General features: G+C 56.5%; 3 protein-coding genes across 3 annotated transcripts; 2 read left to right on the top strand and 1 right to left on the bottom strand.

Annotated features, from left to right (window-relative positions):
• Positions 1-6,549: 6,549 nt before the first annotated feature.
• PGP (phosphoglycolate phosphatase) lies at positions 6,550-9,022 on the top strand. Its single transcript, XM_075564454.1, has 2 exons — positions 6,550-7,239; positions 7,342-9,022. The coding sequence occupies exons 1-2, from the start codon at positions 6,606-6,608 to the stop codon at positions 7,665-7,667; spliced, it is 960 nt and encodes a 319-aa protein (XP_075420569.1). The 5' UTR covers positions 6,550-6,605; the 3' UTR covers positions 7,668-9,022.
• Positions 9,023-9,143: 121 nt separating this feature from the next.
• BRICD5 (BRICHOS domain containing 5) lies at positions 9,144-11,142 on the top strand. The gene is made up of 5 exons (XM_075564452.1): positions 9,144-10,007; positions 10,122-10,277; positions 10,350-10,466; positions 10,671-10,824; positions 10,928-11,142. The coding sequence occupies exons 1-5, from the start codon at positions 9,315-9,317 to the stop codon at positions 11,020-11,022; spliced, it is 1,215 nt and encodes a 404-aa protein (XP_075420567.1). The 5' UTR covers positions 9,144-9,314; the 3' UTR covers positions 11,023-11,142.
• On the bottom strand, positions 10,987-15,382 carry MLST8 (MTOR associated protein MLST8). The gene is made up of 10 exons (XM_075564453.1): positions 15,242-15,382; positions 14,676-14,767; positions 13,686-13,868; positions 13,506-13,557; positions 13,261-13,423; positions 12,513-12,588; positions 12,271-12,423; positions 11,754-11,878; positions 11,513-11,676; positions 10,987-11,411 (listed from the first exon to the last, which is right to left on the bottom strand). Exons 3-10 carry the CDS (start codon positions 13,812-13,814, stop codon positions 11,293-11,295), a joined length of 981 nt encoding a protein of 326 aa, XP_075420568.1. The 5' UTR covers positions 13,815-13,868; positions 14,676-14,767; positions 15,242-15,382; the 3' UTR covers positions 10,987-11,292.
• Between the last annotated feature and the right edge of the window lie 4,253 nt (positions 15,383-19,635).

Raw genomic sequence — 19,635 nt, forward strand, 5'->3', positions numbered from 1 at the left:
AGTTTGCTGCAGAGTTGTTTCCTATCACCGTACTTATTTAGTCTGTATATTGAGCAGATTATATGAAGAAGGATATGAGGAAGGTTTATTGACAGCCTTTGATCTGCAGGTGACACAACCTTGCTCGCTGAAAGCGAGGAAGGCTTGAAGCATTTGCTGATGACGATCAAGGGTCGCAGCCTCCAGTGTGGATTACAACTCAAAGTAACTAAAACCAGAATCCTCACAACTAAGCCAATAGGTGCGATCATGATAAATGGAGAAAAGATCGTTGAAGGTGTCAGAAATTTTGTCTTGCTTGTATCCATAATCAATGCTCATGGAAGCAGCAGTGAAGAGATAAAGGACAGTGGGAGGATGGGGGAGGGAGGGGGGAGGAAGAGGAGCTGATACCAAGGGCTTAAGTAGAAAGAAATTGTTTTGAAATTGTTGATGGCAACATGTGTACAAGCGGGCTTAATACTATTGAATGATAGATTGTTAGAAGATTTGTAAGAACCCCCAATAAAATGATGAATTTAAATATATATGGCATCGGATAAATCTGCTGCACACAGCCTCTTTAAAGTATTGAAAGCAAGGAAGTCACTTTGAGGACTAAGGCATGCCTGACCCAATCCATGGTATTTTCAATCACCCCAAAAACATGTAAAAGTTGGGCATTGAATAAGGAAGGTCAAAGAAGAATCGATGCATTTGAATTGCGGGGCTGGCAAAGAATATTGAAAGTACCATTGTCTGCCAAAAGGATCAACCAATCTGTCTTGGAAGAAGTACAGCCAGGAATATCCTTAGACACAAGGATGGTGAGACCTTGTCTCAGGTTCTTGGGACATGTTGTCAGGGGAGACCAATCTCTGAAGAAGGACATCCTGCTTGGTAAACTAGAGGGGCATCCAAAGGAGGAAGCCTTTCCGCAAGATGGATTGACACAGTGGTTGCGACCCTGAACTCAAACCTAAGAACAACCGTGAGGCCGGCACAGGGGCAGGCCGCATATTTTATGTTGTACCATGGCTCGCTATGAGTTGGGACAGGCTCGAGGGCACCTCACCACAATTGGCGTCCCTGGCATTGCCTAGGGGGCTTGGCTAGGTGTGGCGTGGGAGGGCTCCAGGAAAGACTTTGTAGAGGGGGACCCCGGCCAGGAGGAGGTGTTGTACAGACCGGTTGGGGCCCATGACTAACAATTAAACATAATAATAAGATAAGCACTGTGTGTGCCGTCGGCCGGGTTGATGAACCGTGTAAGCCAGGGTAGAACCACTGCATATGGTTCCCAAGGCTGCCATCGAGTGGACAGCCTTTCCCTGGGGGCAGCTGCTCCTTTCAAACTGCCGGACCTAGCCCACCCCATCTCCAGAGCGCCTCAATGATGAACCCACACCCGGGAAGCCCACTTCCAAGTCGATCCCAGATCAATGAGTGCAGACGAAGGTGCAATAGTCCCGGCCTGGAAACGACTCAAATGACGACCAGGGGGAGAACAGGTCCCCTTGGGCTAACTATTCTGACACTGGAAGCCACGGAAATGAAAACCCACACACCTGCGTGGGGTGGCTTTCACGGCACAGTGGGGACGCAGTTGGCTGCTAACTGAAAGGTTGGCTGTCAGAATCCACCAGTTGCTCCACAGGAGAAAGATGAGGCCATTTGCTTCCATAAAGAGTCACAGGCTCGGAAACTCTTTGGGTGTAGTTCTCCTCTGTCCTACAGGGATGCTAGGAGTCAAAAACACCTTCTGTGGCCATGGAGGTATTAAAAGCAAGGAGCCTAGTGGTGAAAATGGTTAAGCACAGCTGCTGACCTCAAGGCTGCAGGTTCAAATCCTCCCAATAGCTCAGCTAAAGAAAGACCTGGTGATCCTTCCAGTGAGGATTGTGGTTTGTTGTTGTTGTTACGTGCCATTGGTCAGTCCCAACAGCCAGCAGACCCATGTCCAACAGGATGACACACAGCGTGGTCCTGGGCCACCCACCCCCACAATCATCGCTATTTTTGCAATAGCCATGTTGCAGAACTGCCCGGGTTGCAGCTGCTGTGTCAACCCATGTGAAGGGCCATCAAGATGACAGCCTAGCAAATCCTATGGGGAACAGTTCTCTGTCACGTAGGCTCACTCTGAGTCTGAGTGGAGGCAAGAGCACCAAGCAACAACAAAGTGAAAACTCACTGCCATCAAGCGAAGTCTGACTCATGGCTACCTTGAACTGCCCTGTCAGTTTGACATGCAACAAGAGCACAGGAAGCAAACCAAACAAACCCACTGTCTCCGGGTAGATTCTGACTCATCTTGACCGCATAGAGGGTTTTGGAGCCTTTACATCTTTGTGGGCGTAGACGGCCTTTTCTTTCCCCCATAGGGTGGCTGGTTAAACCCACCATCAGGGCTCCTCGTACATAGGAAGGAGCTTTAAAAGTGAAAAAAAATTCATTATCTTTTAATTCCATTTTCCCACAAACATTTGAAGTCCCTTTGGACTATGTGGTCCAGTTTATATATTTGCCAGAACACGGAAACTAATCTGTTTTTATGATGATAGGAATTTGAAGTATCAAAAACCTGAATTCATTCCCCCCCCGCCCCCTCCCCGCTGAAGGATTTATTTCAGAGGACAGCACTGAAGCTGCAGCTCTGGGAGAGAGACATGTCTGATCAGAGCACATGGGAGCAAATGAAGGGGGAGGAAGAGAGTGGAGCACATCCTGGCCCACCAAGCCTTGAGGATGAGAGTCCCGCTCAGAGCAGCCAATCCACAGAGAAGACCACATGGCCAGCCCCACTATGAGACATGACATCACTCACTGACCCATAGCCCTACAGGGGACAACACTGGAGACACCATGTGGGAATTCCACCCAATCTGAGCCCACCACACTGAGGCAAAACATTAAGGGTGTGCAACAGAACAGCAAGGGGAAAAGAGCAACGAAGTCCCCAGGAAATACAAAAAATAGACTTTGGGGCCAGGGCGTGGCGCCCCAACAGACTCGACTGGAAAACACTCCTAAAGGCCAACAAACAGTCCTTGAACTAACTACAAGCTTTTCTTTCTTGTTGTGTTTATTTTGTTGTTGTTTTTTGTCATTGGCTTGTTGTTTTGTTTTATTTTGTTGCTTTGTTTTGCTCTGTCTTGTTTTTGTGCATGTTATTATCTCTGCAGGTCTGTCTAAATAAGATAGACTGGATGAACAATCTGGAAGAGAAAACAATGGGACCGACAGTTCCGGGGGACATGGGAGAGGGGGGAGTGGGGCGGGGAGAAGATAGTGGTGTTAACAAACCCAGGGACAAGGGAACAACAAGTGATCCAAATTGGTGATGAGGAGGGTATAGGAGGCCTGGTAGGTAGGGCGTGACCAAGGGTAATGTAACCAAGAGGAATTACTGAAACCCAAATGAAGACTGAGCATGACAGTGGGACAAGAGGAAAGTCAAAGGAAATAGAGGAAAGAGCTAGGAAGCAAAGGGCATTTATAGAGGTCTAAATAAAGGCATGTACATATGTAAATATATTTATATATGAGGATGGGGAAATAGATCTATGTGCATATATTTATTGGTTTATATTAAGGTAGCAGATGGACATTGGACCTCCACTCAAGTACTCCCTCAATGCAAGAATACTTTGTTCTGTTAACCTGGCATTCTATGGTGCTCACCTTCCTGACACAATCACTGAAGACAAATGGGTGCATAAGCAAATGTAGTGAAGAAAACTGATAGTGCCTGGCTATCAAAAGATATAGTGTCTGGGGTCTTAAAGACTTGAAGGTAAACAAGCGGTCATCCAGCTGAGAAGAAACAAAGTCCACATGGAAGAAGCACACCAGCCTGTGTGATCACAAGGTGCCAAAGAGATCAGTTATCAGGTATCAAAGAACAAAAAAAATCATATCATTGTAAATGAGGGAGAGTGCAGAGCAGAGACCCAAAGCCCATCTGTACGCAATTGGACATCCCCTTACAAAAGAGTCATGGGGAGGAGATGAGCCAGTCAGGGTGCAGTGTAGTAACAATGAAACATACAACTTTCCTCTAGTTCCTAAATGCTTCCTTCCCTCTTCCCCTCACTATCATGATCCCAATTCTACCTTACAAATCTGGCTACACCAGAGGATGTACACTGGTACAGATAGGAACTGGAAACACAGGAAATCCATGGCGGATGATCCCTTTGGGACCAGTGGTGCGAGTGGAGATATCGGGAGGGTAGAGGAAGGGTGTGTTGGAAAGGAGGAACCAATTACAAGGATCTACATGTGACCTCCTCCCTGGGGGACGGACAACAGAAAAGTGGGTGAAGGGAGATGTCGGACAGGGCAAGATATGACAAAATAATAATTTATAAATTATCAAGGGTTCATGAGGGAGTGGGGAGCGGGGAGGGAGGGGAAAGATGAGCTGATGCCAGGGGCTTAAGTGGAGAGCAAATATTTTGAGAATGATGAGGGCAATGAATGTACAAATGTGCTTTACACAATTGATGTATGTATGGATTGTGATAAGAGTTGCATGAGCCCTTAATAAAATGATTTTTTTTAAAGTGAATTCGCTACCATCAAGTCGATTCTGGTTCATAGTGATCATAAAGGACACAGAACTGTTCCTGTGGGTTTCCAAGACTGTCATTTTTTTTTGAGACTGTCATTCTTTATAGAAGCAAAGCCCCATCTTCCTTTTGTGGAGTGACTAGTGGTTTTGAACTGCTCACCTTGTAGTTGGCAGCCCAATTCGTAACCAACTAACTACACCACCAGGACTCCTTAATTAGAAGAATTGGAGAGAAGGGATCTGCTATGACTGGACAGGAACTCAGTGGAACTTTTGAGGGGGTTGGCAATAGTCCATGTCTCGATTTGGGTTGTGTTTTCCCGAGAGTATAAAACCAACCCACTCCCTAAGGAGTTGGTTCCGACTCACAGTGACCCTCTCAGACAGGGTCAGAGCAGCCCCGCACGTTTCCCATGGCTGTACAGTCTTTTGAGAAGCTCATTGCCACATCTTTCTCCCTCACCTTTTGGCTGATAGCCCAGTACTTCGCCTCTGCATCACCGGGACTTGCTCATGTAAAAATTCCATGGAACCTACACACTTAGGTTTCATGCATTGGCGTACACCACGCTCAGTAAAATTTAATAATGATACCATGTATTATTGTTCAATTATTAGCTCACCTTGATAGGATTTAACAATAATACCTAGTAAAAGTGATCTTGGGCTTTATTATTAAATTAGTATCATTCCTCACTAATACTAGTACTGATGATTATGATTTTACAGGAAGACCTAGTCATAATTAGGTATTACATAATCAGCACATAATTATGATTAGGTATTATCTATTGTTAAATCTTGTGGAGTCATGATCTATAGCAAACGCGTGCCTCTCAAGTGTGTAAGCTTGAAGGAATTTTTACATAAGCTAGGCCTGGTGACACAGTGGTGAAGCATTCAGCTGGTAATCCAAAGGTTTGGAATTGGTATCCATCAGGCACTCAACTGGGAAAAAATGAGGCAAGCTGCCTTGGAAACCTTCTGAACAGTTTCACATTAGGTTAGTAACCTAAAGGCTTGCAGTTCAAAACCAGCAGCCACTCCGTGGAAGAAAGATGGGGCTTTCTACTCCCATATAGAGTTACAGTCTTGGAAACCCAGAGGGCCAGCCCTATTCTGTCAGTAGGATTGCTCTGAGTCTGGCACCGACTCCATGGCAGTGAGTTGTACGTCGGAATTCACTGCATGGCAGTGCAGGGCTTTCCAAAAGCAAAGTGGAACGCACCCTGGTGCGTTAAGCTGGGAACCCAACCAGCAGCCCGCTCCTGTGCTCCTCAGGCCAAACCCCTGGAGGTCGGCTTCTGCAAAGATTACAGCCTAGGAACCCCAATGGGGCAATTCTACTTTTGTCCTGTAAGGTCACTCTTGAGTCGGAAGCCACTTGATGCCAAAGGGCCTTTGAACATTGTGGGCAGCGCCTGCCTCTCGGGCCTGCATCACCGCCTGGTACTGTCGGTTCAGGACGATCATGGGATAAGGCTTGGTTGGGATCAGCTGTGTGCAGAGGGCTGCAAGTGTACGGCAACCAGGGCCCGCGCGCAACCACCGGGCCCTGAGCGTGCCCAGCGCCAGCGGTGAGCGTGACTCCGGGTCTCGGGGTCACCCTGGCCACACGAGACTCTAGCCAATCAGCGGCCGGCGCGGCGCAGGGTCACTCCACTCGGGGCCTCCGTCACCTAGTCTGACCCCGCACCGCCAATGGGAAGCTGCCGGCCGCCCGGCGCCGGCTCTCGGGCTCTTCCACAAGTCTCCGCCGCGACCACGTCACTCCGAACGCCGGTTGGCGGACTTCCAACCAATTACGGACGCGGTTCACTCCTTCCAGCCAATCACCGCCCTCCTCCCTGCCCTGGCCCGCAGTGGTTGGCACTAAGCACCCGCAGCCCGAGGGAGGCGGGGCAGGATTGGCGGCAGCGGCGTCCAATGGGCGGCGCACGCGAACCGCGCTGCCAATGAGCGCCTCGGGGGCGGGGCGGGCGCCGCGGCGGGCGGCTACGAGGAGCGGCCGGTGGCGGCGGGCGGCGGTGGCCGGTGGCGGCGAGCGGCCATGGCGGAGGCCAGCGGTGACGACGGCCGCTGCGTGCGGCTGAACTCCGAGAGGGCCCGGACGCTGCTGGACGACGTGGACACGCTGCTGTTCGACTGCGACGGCGTGCTGTGGCGAGGCGAGACGGCCGTCCCCGGTGCGCCCGAGGCCCTGACGGCGCTGCGGGCCCGCGGCAAGCGGCTGGGCTTCATCACCAACAACAGCAGCAAGACCCGCGCGGCCTACGCCGAGAAACTGCGGCGCCTCGGCTTCGGCGGCCCCGCGGGGCCCGACGCGGGCCGCGAGGTCTTCGGCACGGCTTACTGCACCGCGCTCTACCTGCGCCAGCGCCTGGCTGGTGCACCGGCACCCAAGGCCTACGTGCTGGGCAGCCCCGCGCTGGCGACCGAGCTGGAGGCCGTGGGCATCGCCAGCGTGGGCGTGGGGCCCGAGCCGCTGCGGGGCGACAGCCCGGGCGACTGGCTGGCCGCGCCGCTGGAGCCGGGCGTGCGCGCTGTGGTGGTTGGCTTCGACCCGCACTTTAGCTACATGAAGCTCACGCAGGCCCTGCGCCACCTGCAGCAGCCCGGCTGCCTGCTCGTGGGCACCAACTTGGACAACCGGCTCCCGCTGGAGAACGGCCGCTTCATCGCCGGTGCGTAAGGGGGACAGGGGGCTGGGAGGCCGGCCTGGGGTGCCCCTCCACCACTGACGCAGCCCCCCCAACCCACACGCACTCTCTCTGTTGACCCCCCAGGTACTGGCTGCCTCGTACGTGCCGTGGAGATGGCTGCCCAGCGTCAGGCGGACATCATTGGGAAGCCGAGCCGCTTCATCTTCGACTGCGTGTCCCAGGAGTATGACATCAATCCGGAGCGCACAGTCATGGTGGGGGACCGGCTGGACACAGACATCCTCCTGGGCGTCACCTGCGGCCTGAAGACCATTCTGACCCTTACGGGCGTGTCCACACTGGAGGATGTGAAAAGGAACCAGGAAAGTGACTGCGTGTCGAAGAAGAGGATGGTTCCTGACTTCTACGTGGACAGCATAGCCGACCTGCTAGTCGCCCTTCAAGATTGAAGGATTCGTGTCTTTCTGCTCAAGAATAAAAAAAAAAAAAATTTTTTTTTTTTTGGAAAAATCACTTCCCCAAATTACTAAGAGGGGCTTCAGGCAGCCCACAGCTAGAGGGCTTCCAGCCCTGTACCACTTTCCACCTTCCTCCTAGCGGAACCTCATAAAGGGGACGCCTGTGGAGGTAGGGGAGCTGGGCAACTTTGTTTACAGATGCTTGTATTTTTAAGATGCACTTTTGAAGCGTGAAGGGCTTTGAGGGGTTTTGATATCTGCCCAGGTTCCAACAAAACCCTGGGGAACAAGGTGGGTAAGTCCTAGTAGGTCTTGGAAACTTTTTCCAGGAACAAAATCCCTTGCAGGGTGGGGCTGATGCTGGTGGATGAAGAGAGCAAGGTGGACAGACCAAGTGGGGGAAAGGGGACCGCCCTCCTCGGAGGGCGTAGAAGAGAAGGCCATCCATACATCTCATCTCCCCCCCGCTTGGGGTGCAAGGTGCTGCCCTTCCTGCCACCTTCTTGAAAACCACACTGATGTCTCAATTGAGCGCCTGTTCCGTTCTGAAGTCCCAGGCTACTGTCCGTCACAGCTCTCAGTTCTGCAAATCCAGCCCCTGGGGACCCACCCTCGGTGTCTCAACTGTGTGTTCACATTCAGCTGACACATGCTGGGCCCGGAGCTGCTGGTTCCAGGCGCTCAGAGCAGCTCTGGCGCCCAGACTCGAACTTTTGTAGAAGACCTCTTAAGTAACACTGCCATGTGACGGGATGAAACCAGGAGTGTGCCGGTGACAGCTGCCTCTCTCTTAGGGACTAATCCCAGTAGACAAGTCCTAATGCCCTCTGGGTGGGGGAAGGTGTGTCTCCAAGAACAGGAAGTCCTTTTAGAAAGCTTCCAATCTCCTGCTCTCAAATGACCTAGGGTTGTGTAAGGACTAGGTGCCCATGGCCATCTACCCTGGCCTGGGATTCCCCTGTCAGCCAGTGTGAGGACAGGCTAGGTCTTCAGAAAGCCTGTTGGCAGTGGCCCTGGCCTTTCCTGTTTCCTGGGTGTGCTGACCTTTGGGGACTGTCCCACAACAGGGCTGTGCCTTTTGGCTGACTTGCACTATCCCTAGCGCTTCCACTCAGCCCTCCCTCCCTCCCTCCTTCCCTCAGTTCTCATAGCAATAAAGGGTGTCCGAGTGCTCAGCTCCCAGGCAGGCTGGCAGAACTGGGAGGGAGACTGGCTGAGGTGGGAGGTGGACCTGGGTTCTGCTCCAAGTGGCCTAGACAGTGTTCCCCACGCCAGGAGCACGCAGCAGAGGCGGCGGCCGCTGGACTTAGACCCTGAATGCAGATTAAACCTCACACCTACCTGTTTGCTGGCTCTTGGTCTTTTCTTTCTGAATTCTGCTTCTGGCCTAGACCACTGTCCTGACTGGATAGGGGGTTCTGGATCTGGTCCCCTGATCGCCAAGTTCTAGCAAGGCCACACCACCTGGATGCAGAAGTGCTCTTGTGGTCAGGGCCAAGGTGTGCCCTGGCCCCGGCTGGCAGATAAACCCTGGGAACCAGCTAGTGACAGGGTAGCCATGGCATTAAGGCTGGGCAGGGGCAGGTTCAGGGTTTGCTCGGTACCCGCCCAGGGCCTTGTCCTGTCTTGAGTTAATGGATGGAGGCCAGAGATGTGCTGGGAGGTGAGCAAGTTTCACCACACAGATCATGGGTAGCCCTGGCAATTACTCGTAGCTCCCCCAAGTATCAGGCTATGCCGGGAATCTGCAGGTCCAGGAAGAGCCACCTGGGTGCCTCCAGCCAGACCTCACAGAGCCAAAAGGGGTCCACTTGGCCTTCCAAGGGCCACTCTCAAGTGGCCTCCAGCCATAGCACAGAAACGCTCCTTCAGCCCCACACTAGGGGAAGGGGCAACGCTGGGCCAGGCTGGGTATCAGGTGGCTGGCTTCCTTGGGGAGGAGCAGACAGGGTTAAAGGGGAGGGGGACGGGACTGTGTTTGGCTCATCACAGTGTCCCTGGCTGACTCCCCAAGGGGCCTTGGACAATCAGCACATTGTGAGCAGGGGCTGCGGCATGGAGTCATCAGGGGACTGCCAGGTAGTGCGTACTGTCCAGATAGGGGTGAGGTCTTTCCACCCCAGGGCCCTCTCCCGGAATGGGGACCGGGTGGTCTGGGTCGTGTCCATTTCCTACCCCACCGCCCCGAACCAGCCCCTGTCTCCTCAGGTGAAGAGTCCAGCCTGCCCGGGAGGGTGGAGAACCCCAGGGCTGCTGCTGCTGCTGCTGGCAGGGGTTGCTGCTGGGGCCGTGGCTGGAGGGATTCTCGGCTTCGCCCACCACTCTCCCAAGGTGAGCTTCCCCTGAGGGCAGTGGTAGGGGCCAGCTGGGGGGGCACCCAGATGATGTTGGAGATCCTGGGTTAGGCTGGGGGGGGGGCTCAGCCTGGTCCTCCCTCCCTCTCAGCCACTGCTGCAGCTGCTCCGCCTGACCCTCCCAAGCCCCCAGTTGCTCCGGACCAACCAAACCACCTTAGTGGATGTGGCCCAGAATACAGCCACCGTCACCGTGACCTCCCCTAGAGACAACGGCAGTTGGGTGGTGCTATTTGATGGACAAAGTGTGAGTGGGCTGAGGGCTGGGGGTGGGGTGGGGCGTGGGGGTGGGAGAGCATTCTCACCGCTGCCCTTCCAGGACTGTGTTTGCTACCGACCTGCAGGGCACCCAGCCTGCTTCCTGCGCCACATGAAGCCCCGGGACCAGGAGACCTTGCAGCTGCTGGTGGCCTCTGCCAGGGCAGACACCTCCAGGGTGAGGGAGCAGACAAAGGGCCTTGTGTGGCACTTGGCTAGAGGGCCGCCTGCTGGGGCTCAGGTTTCAGGGGGCACAGAAGGTGCTGTCTTCCCTCTGAAGGAAGCCCGGGGCTGGGCCAGCAACAGCAGCAGGAGCTGGGGTGGGCACCAAGTCAGGTATGCCCAGGTTGGGTCCCATTCCACCCTACCCTCTCCTCTGCAGGCCTCACAGGCTCAAGACCCAGGACAGGATGCTGGCCACGCCCAGGAGCTGCTGGCCGTGTCTGGGAGATACAAGGTGGACCCTGCCCAGGTGGGGGCAGCAGTGCAGCACCTGTGCACTCAGATGCCCATCTACTGGGCCCACCACGTTGAGGGTGAGGGGGCAGGAGCCCAGCTGAGGGCCATGGCGGGGGTGGGGTGGGGGTGAGAGGGGACTTGGAGGGCACTGGAGGGGACTGACAGAGCCCCTCCTCCCAGGGCCCCCGAGGCAGCGGCTGATCTACCTCTGCATCGACATCTGCTTCCCCAACAACATCTGCGTGTCAGTCTGCTTTTATTACCTGCCTGACTGAGCCCATGCAGTCCTGTCCCCTCGGGCCCACCACCAGTGCCACACTGGGACTAATAAACTCCCCTCCACTTGGCCATGCTGGTATCCTGTGTGGGCTCAGGACATTCTCTGAAGGCCGGGAAGGAGAGGAACCAGGTAGTGGGGGCACATGTGTCAGGCCCCGTGCGTGGCTCCAAGCCTGTGAGGGCTGTGGACTCGCCCAGCTGCCACATGCAGTCTGTTGGGCCCAGGCAGGTTGGCCATGGGGAAAGCTGCAGAGAAGAGGGTCAGGCTAACCCAGCACACTATCATTGAAGGCCAAGCAGACGACAGCTTTCTGGTGGCCGCCATACTCTCTCTTGATCTCCCCGGTCTCCACGCACCAGAGCCTTGCCAGGTTGTCAGAGGAGGCTGCAGGGAAGGAGCATGTGGCTCAGGGCGGGATGGGCAAGAGTGGACAAGCAGGGCAGGCTGGGGGCAGGGGGTGGGGGTTGGAGGGGGGGTAGACTCACCAGTGACAATGTACTGGGAGTCTCCTGAGAAGGAGCAACCCCACATCCAGCCACGAGAAGACTCCCCGGGATTACTGCTCTTGATGCTAAGCTCCGTCATCAGAGAGAAGTTTGATGTCCTCCAGATCTTGCACGTCTGGTCAGCCGAGCAGGTAGCCAGCAGTCTGGGGGCGGGTGTGAGGGGGCGGTCACCCTACAGCCCCCCCCCAGCACCCCCCACCCGCCTGAGGACAGAACGCACGTGGAGTCGGGGCTGAAGCGACACTGCAGGGCATAGCGCGTGTGCGCTGGAATCTTGGTCTTGGGTATGAGCTGCGTCACCTCGTCCCCAATGCCTCCAGTAAGGTTCCACACGTAGCAGTTTCCCTGTGGGGCAGGGGGAAGTCTGGGGGTTGGGTGGGGGTGACCCAGGGCAGGAAAAGAGTCAGGTCCTATTCAGCTGCCTACCTGCTCACCCAGAACAAACAAGGGCTGTGACAGTGGGACAGGAGAGGCCTGAGTCAGGGAGCAGGGTGGGACTGCAGGGACTTCAGCCAGGCCCAGGTGGGGCTATGCAGGTGCGTTCAGGCAGGGAGAAGTGTGACCAGGCACCAAGGAGCGGTGCAGGGGGTTACCAGACCGAAGACGATGGATGATGGGAGCCAGGGAGGAAGGAGGGGGTGGCACTGTCTGCTTGCTGCGAAGGAGATGTGGGAGCAAGAGGGGTGCCAGAGCCCCAGGGGGGAGATGGGCGTGAGGTTGCAGCTGCTCCCGCTCACAGTGCTATTGACAGCCGCCATGTAGCTGGCGTCAGGGTCGATGTGGGTGGACATGATGGAGACTTCAGGCTCGGGGATCAGCTGCTCGTTGTGGTCCGTCTTCAAGTCCCAAATGTGGATGGCCCCGCTCTGGTCCCCAACGATGAGCTCTGCCTGGGTTTCAGGAGGGGGGGGGCGGTGAGATGGGCCCAGACCCCCACCCTGCCCAGCTCCCAGATGCCTGGCTCCATGGGGCCCCTCACCTGATTGGGGTGCAGGCAGACACAGTTGATGGGCGCGTTCACCTGGAAGATCCTCTGGCACTGCAAGTTCCGAGACCTGGGGGAGGGTAGGAGCTGACGCCGACGGCCCGGGTGCTGCCTTTGATTTAAGTTACTGATGCCCGGGCCTTGGCAGCACCTGTGTCCCAGAGGGTCTGGCAGGGCTTTAGCCCAGTTGTTCCAAGGGAGAATGGTGAGGCTGCTTGCTTCTGTATAAACTTAAGCCTTAAGTCTCAGGAGCCCTTAAATCTCGCCACCCTAGAATGGGTGGCGGTGAGTTGGAATCAACTCGATGGGTTTGGATTTTGCTCGGGTATAAACGTTCACAAACCCTCCTGGTGCGAGGGTATAGTGCCCTGCTGATGACCAAATGGCCAGTGGCTTGCCCACCAGCCACTCTGTGGGGCAGAACTTTCGGCAATCAGCCGACTTCCCAAAAGACTTAGAGCCTTGGGGTCCCTCTGTCCTAGAGGATCACAGAATCCCAAATTGAGTCAATTGCCACAGAAACTTCCTGCTATAGGAGTCTGCTCCCCCTGGGGGCATAAAGGCCTCCAGGCAGAGCCAGCTGGGGGCTGGAGCCCCTCTCCAGAGCTCCCTGGGGGGCCAAGCTGAGGCCAGCCTTGTGCTTTTGTCTGGCTGCACCCTTAAAGTCCCCCCCCAAAAAAACCCTCCCACCACAGTCTCAACTTGGAGGGAATGTGTCCTGAGACAGCCCTGGGCACCCCACCTGAGGTCCCAGATCCGGGCAGTACAGTCCTCCCCGCCCGTGTACATCCAGCGGCCGTCCTCGTGGAAGCCCACTGAGGCGATGTTCTTGTTAACACCGTCGTAGCTGATGATGGGGTTGGGGTTGTTGGAGTTGAGGTCGTACATTCGGATGTGCTGGTAGCCTGGGGGCATAGGCCGACTGTGAGCTTGACAGTGCCCAGGCCCACCACTCGGGCTCGGGGGACGGGAGCTTAGCAGTGGTACCTGCAGCTGCGATCATGCTACGGTCTGGCGTGATCTCCAGCGCATTCACCTGCTAGCTAGAGTCAAGGCAGGCAACAGAAGGTGGGCGGGGCCCTGGAGTCACCCCACCGTCTGTGGGCTGAGTTTCCACCCACCCCAGGCCCAGTCCCTGTGCCCCAAAGCCCCCAGGGTGCAGGATACGGAGTCCTGATGCTGCACAGTCCGTGTGCAGATGCCGCTGTGGGCTTGCCAGAACCGCACGGTGTGGTCATAGCCGGCGGTGGCCAAGATGACCGGGTCACTGCCCACTGTGCCTGGGGAAGTGTTCATGATGGCGGCTGCCGGATAGGGCTGCACAGCAGGGTCAAACAAAGGTCAAAGCATCTGGGGTGGGCAAGGAAGAGAGCAGGTGGAGGGTTTGCAGGTGCCCTCTCAGTGTAATAAAGGGCATTCAGCAGCCCGGTGATTAAGGGGCTCGGCTGCTAACCCCAAGGTCGGCAGTTCAAAACCGCCAGCCACTCTTCGGGTCTAAGCAGCCGGCCCCCTCAGGGACAGGCCTAGTCTGTGCTACTACGAGGCCACTCTGTGAATCGATGGCAGTGAGTTTGGTTTTATTTGGGTGGAACTGGGCCTTTAACACTTGTCATCTAAGTACCCCTGCTGTGCAGAATGCTCGCGTTTCCGAGGCTGCCAATCCACAGAAGCAGCCCATCTCATTTTTTCTCTCCAGGGAGCAAGGGACTAGCGGGTTCGAACCACCGCCACCCGGTGAGCTTAGCGCCAAGGATCCCACTATCTTCATTTTTTGAGAAAACAGGTCCAGGGAAGTTCCGGAACCGGAGTGGCAGCCTGAAGCTCAGATCCCGGGCTCCGCTCCCGCCTCGCGCCCCGCGGGGACGCCACCCCGCGCGCGGCCGGCAGGGGGCAGTCACGGCCGCGGCGCCCTTCTGCCGCAGGGTCGAGCTGCGCGTGCGCGGGGCCGCCGGGGAGGAGAGCCCAGAGCTGCGGCTGCGCATGCGCAAGGGGCCGGCGGCGGGACCTGATGGGAGGGGGGCCCCTCAGGTTGCACCCTTAGCTCGCCTGTCCTCCGCCAGCCGCCCTGGCCGCGTCCAGTTGGGCCGGCTGCCCTCGGCCGCGCTCTCCCGGCCACCCGGCAGCCACTTCCCGACCCTCGTCCCGAGGCCTCCGTACCTTACATGCGCCTCCACCATCCGCCGGGACTCAGGACGGCGAGAGGAGCCGGAGCCACTCGATCGAGGCCGAACGCAGAACTATCGATGGGCCTTTAGGGCGAGACCATGGGGCCCGAGTTAGGGGTGGCTGGGACGAGACCAACGTGCTAAAGCGGCGGTCTTCTTCACCCGCCTGATTCTGGCAGCGGAGACCATTCCCAGCCCCCCGGCACTCTCCCGGCTGGGGCGCCCTGTCCCTCTGGACGACTGCCCATTTTCCAGGCCTGGACCCCACGACTGGGTGGAGTTGTCCGCACGCCCTGCCCCACCCGCAATACCCTCCCCCAAGGCTAGGGTTGCGGGAAACATTATGGGGGGGGAAGTTCCTCTCACGAACGCTAGGAATAATCTTCTAGTACAGGTATATCTCAAATATAGCACAGGCTTACATATTTTTAAAATGCCGTTGCTTTTAAGTGGGCAGTCTTTATTTTCGTTAATTTGCTCCACCTGGGACACCTGCAGCCTCTGGGTGGTGCAAGCAGTCAAGGTCTCAGCTACTGAAGGTGGGCCTGGCGAACCCACCTAGAAGCACCCTGGAGGAACGGGCGGGCAGCCTGCTTCGGAACCATCACAGCCGGAAAGACCTACAGAGCACAGCTCTGCCGAGGGGCGGGGAGCGCTCAGCTCAGGAACTCTTTCAGTCTGGAAACGGCAAACTTCCTTCTCCAACCCAGCCTTCCCCACCCCCATACCACCCTCCTTCGGAGAAAAAACAAGAGTCCTCGACAAGGTTTCCCCCCACGGGTTCTTCCCAACACAAGTCCCAGTGCAGCTACACCCTCCCTTTCCTTCCTGCCGGCGCTGGACCAAGGCCCAGTCCCCTGCCCGCCCACCCAGGCTCTGGGTGCCAACCTAGAACCTTCCTTCCCATACCGTTCACCTCCTTCCTATCCTACCCCTGGGCCTTTCTTGTTAGGGGCCAGCGAGTCCATTCCAGCTCATCTGGAAGGCCCTCCAGGACAGAGCAGAATGGCTTTGCCAGCTTCCCAAGGCTGTAGATCTTTACTGAGTCAGACAGCCGACTGTGGGGTTCAAAGTCGAGTGCTTTAACCACACACCTCCCAGGTTCCTCGACATTATGAGAGAACACAAGCTCACCCCCACCGCCCTCCCTCCTGGCTTTCCTCTCCAGCCCCTGCAAACGGGGGCTTCCCCTCAGCTCTCCAGATAATGCGCTCAAGGTTGCTGGCCGTCCACCAGTGATCAACCATGCTGTCCGCTACTTCACACCTGGTCACGTGACGGCCAGCCTTTCTTGTCTAGATTACTCTCAAGTTGGGGGATTGTTTCCTCTTCCTGTCCCTCCTGATTGCCCACCCCTGAGAATTCTCTCTGCACACCACCCTGCGGCTTCCAATCCCATTGCCCTGCCAAGGCCAGGTGAGGTGACTTGTGGCTTCCCAAACCTCAGATCTGTCCTGCCTGTGGTGGTGGGCACTGTTACTCTGTAATACCTATCTGACACTTCCCCCTCCATGCCACCACAGATCACCTTGTCCGGCCCCACACTGTTCTTCCTGTGACCACCGCTAGGTACATCCCTCCTGCTTCCCCTCTCAGGCCTCCCTCAGTACTCTCTGGCCCCATGCCTCTCCTCCAGCCCCCACCCCACCCACAGGCCTGTAACAATCTCCTATCTGGTCTTCCTCCTCCACCCACCTGCCGTCTCCAGCCTTCTGTCTTCCACACATCTTCCCTGGGCCTGGCAGGGTGGGCCCAGATGACTTAGCATCTTCTAGTGTCGCTGTTCACCATTGGCCCGAGCTCTGGCCAGATGCATTAATTTCTATCTCTGATCCCCAACCCCACCCCTTCCTCTCAAACCTTCCCTCTGCCATCCTGACTGGCCCGGCTTCTGGAGGCCCAGGCCAAAGAGGCAACGTCAGACAGACTTCTTCCTGTGGCATTGAGTACCTCCACAGCGCTGTTCACAACCACCTCCATCCAGTTCCAAATCCGCATTCCCCCCTAAAGGAAACCTACCTGGAATCCACCTGGAAATGCCGGCCTCACTTCTCCAGCCCTCAACCCCAATGATCACTGAGGAGCCCTGGTGACACGTAGCTGGTTACACATTAGGCTGTTAGCCACACAGGTCAGCAGTTTGAATGGACCAGCCGCTCCAAGGGAGAAAGAGGAGGCTGTCTGCTCCTGTAAAGACCAACAGTCTTGGGAAACCACGGTGGAAACTACTCTTAAGTTCGATGGAGTCCCGGTAGGGGTGGAGTCCAACCTGTCAGTCAGGTAGCCTGGGATGCCTCCTTGGGGTGTGGGGGGGTTCCCTTTTAATGACTGAGAACTTCTCTGGGGCCCTTGGCCCTCCATGCTGCTGGGATTCTGTTTCTGCCTCCAGGAGTGACCCTCTGTGGGCTGTTGAGCTTCTGCCATGTTCCCACGGACCTAGGGTCCATGTGACTCTCCATCCACTGGCCTGTGATCTCCCTGCTTCCTGGCTCTGCCTCAGCAGCCTGCAGCTCCATGAGTCCAAGGAGGCTTCGGTTAGCATCCGGACTTGGGTTGAACTGGGCTGGACCGTCTTCTTGATAGGAAGTTCTTTCTTACGATGGCTGAGTAACGCTCTGTTATGTGTGCCCATTTGCCCCCCCCAGGGGGGCAGGACGCTTGGCTATTGTGTCTCCTGCTGCGACACATCTTACATTTTTCTTTGAAAGCCCATCGTCCGGTCGAATGGGCAGATGTCTTCAGTGGGATTGCTAGGTCATATGGCACCACCGGGGTGCCGTGGGCCAGCGCTTGGCTGCTCACCAAAAGATGGGCTTTGGGGGGCTGTCAACCCTTCCGTCTGTGTGTGTAAAAGTCTGCAGCAATAGAAGCCCTCCAGGCCAGTGTGCTCCATCCCACTCGGTGGCCGTGCGTCAAATCGACACAGGGCAGCAGGGTCGTTTTGGTGTATCGCACCCCTAGGAGCCCCTGGACTCAAACTTAAGAACAAGGGTGAGAGTTGCACAGGAGCAGAAGGGAGGTGTTCCGTTGTACTGTACACCGATCAGGTCACTATGAGTCGGAGCTGACTCAATAGCTCTGGACAACAGGAGTCTCTGGCTGACGCAGAGGGCTAAGCGCTAGGCAACAGTCCAAGCTTGGTGGGTCGAGCTCCTTTGGGATGGGACTCTGACAGCCTTGCAAACCCCACTGGTTTTGCACACACACACACGGGGTTGCCACGTCCACAACCGCTCCTGTGATCAGCATTTTGGCGAGCCAGGCGTGTCACACACAGGACTGCACAGTGACTCCGTTGAGTGAAGACCCGCTCAGTAGGGGGAAATTGAGGCACAGAGATGCCGAATTAGGCACCAGAAGGCAGGCCCTGAGCTGGAATCAGTGGAACCAGAGGGAGTCTAGCCCCAGGCCCTACCTGTAGTCAAGATGATAGCTCCCCATGCTCCCCTGTACCTCCAACAATCCCCTTGCCTTCCTCCCCTGGGGCCAGGCTCTCCACATCCATTCAGAGGCAGTTCCATGGTTAAGGCCTGAGTAGGTGAGCTCGGAGGGCGACAGAGGAGAGGTCCTGAGACACCACAGCTGGGAGGGCATCCAGAGGGCACGCAACCCAGGAAGGGAACAAGAGGGAGCAGCTCGATGTCTGTGGGTTCCCTCCTGTGGCTGAGGGACAGTCTTCTGTCCCCAGCATCTCTGAATTCTGGGGCACAGGCTGAGGGATCCCAACAAAGCGGGCTAGACTCTGGCTGGCCTGAGCTGCCCTGCAGCTCACCTCCCAGCAGGAGCCCAAGACAAGAGCACACAGTGTTGATACTACTCTACCTGGGTGACAGAAACAGCTGCAGTTTTCACACACCGAGTGCCGGGGGGTGGCAGGAGCAGGGCGCACTTGTCATCCCCATTCTTAGGGGAGGGCCTGTGGGGGGGGCGGGGGTGAGTGGAGCAGGCGCAGAGCAGTGGGTAGCAGCAGGCAGTGCGGCCGCTGCCTGGCCATCTGGGAAGGGGGCCAGCCGGGCTGCGGTGCAAGGCCCCCAGCTCTGCGCAGGACAGAGCCTCAGCAATTCTGCCGGCTCAGCAGCCCCTCCTCCAGGCCCGTCCTGGGAGGCCTCTGTCTGGAGGGCTGCCAGCCCAAGCCCATGCTTCTGCGTCCTCTTCCTCCTCCCCCTGGCCAAGGCAGCTGCCTGCTGCACCAGCTCCCAGCCTGGGGGCGCCTAGGCTGCACACACGTCTGTTTACCTGCGTGTGAGCCCTCCTGCCAGCCCCAGGTGGCCTGCCGAGCAGAGCAAATGGTCCATTTTACAGGTGAAGCAGGTGAGCGTGGGGAGTAAGGGCTGCTCCTGGGGGTCTGGGCCCCCTGACACTCCTGCCCCATTCCCTACCACGGCATGAGAAGTCTCAGAACCCTCAGGCAGGATCCCACATTCAGGATACCTGGCACCCCACATTCCCTGTTCAGTGCCCTGAGCCCATGTTAGGGATGTCTGTACAGTGCCCATCCTGGCATTGTGCTCCTGAAGGTGGCCCGCCCAGCCACCGAGGGGTGCCTGTGTAGGGCCCAGCGAAAGCAGGAGTAAGGCTGCTGCAGGCAGGGGCCAGCCCTTCACTGGAGCCTGCTGGCCTCTCTGCGATATTATTGGTCAAGGTGGGAGGCTGGGCCATACCAACCACAGAGCCAAAACTGGGCGCCCATTCTGACTCAGGGGCATTAATACACGGGGGCTGCAGAAAAGGCCACAGAAACATTCCGTGAGCGCCTGTCTCCACTTTCCTGCGTCCTTTTGGAAGCTCCCTTGTATTTAGCGAGCAGGTTATCAAAGTGGGTTAAATATTTAACCATCTAGATGTCGAGTGGCCGGCCTCCATCCAGGCTCTCGCCCCAGTCCTTGCGAACTTTATCATAACCTCCAGCCTCAAACGGCGTCACAGCAGAAAAAACGACGATCGCTGGAGGC

Source organism: Tenrec ecaudatus, chromosome 12 (assembly GCF_050624435.1).
Source record: "Tenrec ecaudatus isolate mTenEca1 chromosome 12, mTenEca1.hap1, whole genome shotgun sequence".
In the NCBI taxonomy this organism is placed as follows: Eukaryota; Metazoa; Chordata; class Mammalia; order Afrosoricida; family Tenrecidae; genus Tenrec; species Tenrec ecaudatus.

What these genes read in the sequence shown, in the direction of transcription:
- PGP (XM_075564454.1), top strand. Translation starts at nt 6,606, where the DNA reads ATGGCGGAGGCCAGCGGTGACGACGGCCGCTGCGTGCGGCTGAACTCC. An exon ending in GAACGGCCGCTTCATCGCCG is followed by an intron (nt 7,240 to 7,341) that starts GTGCGTAAGGGG and finishes TTGACCCCCCAG; the next exon opens with GTACTGGCTGCCTCGTACGT.
- BRICD5 (XM_075564452.1), top strand. Translation starts at nt 9,315, where the DNA reads ATGGAGGCCAGAGATGTGCTGGGAGGTGAGCAAGTTTCACCACACAGA. An exon ending in TGCTATTTGATGGACAAAGT is followed by an intron (nt 10,278 to 10,349) that starts GTGAGTGGGCTG and finishes CTGCCCTTCCAG; the next exon opens with GACTGTGTTTGCTACCGACC. An exon ending in CCAGGGCAGACACCTCCAGG is followed by an intron (nt 10,467 to 10,670) that starts GTGAGGGAGCAG and finishes TCTCCTCTGCAG; the next exon opens with GCCTCACAGGCTCAAGACCC.
- MLST8 (XM_075564453.1), bottom strand. Translation starts at nt 13,814, where the DNA reads ATGAACACTTCCCCAGGCACAGTGGGCAGTGACCCGGTCATCTTGGCC. An exon ending in CTGTGCAGCATCAGGACTCC is followed by an intron (nt 13,558 to 13,685) that starts GTATCCTGCACC and finishes GACTCTAGCTAG; the next exon opens with CAGGTGAATGCGCTGGAGAT. An exon ending in GCCCGGATCTGGGACCTCAG is followed by an intron (nt 12,589 to 13,260) that starts GTGGGGTGCCCA and finishes ACCCTCCCCCAG; the next exon opens with GTCTCGGAACTTGCAGTGCC.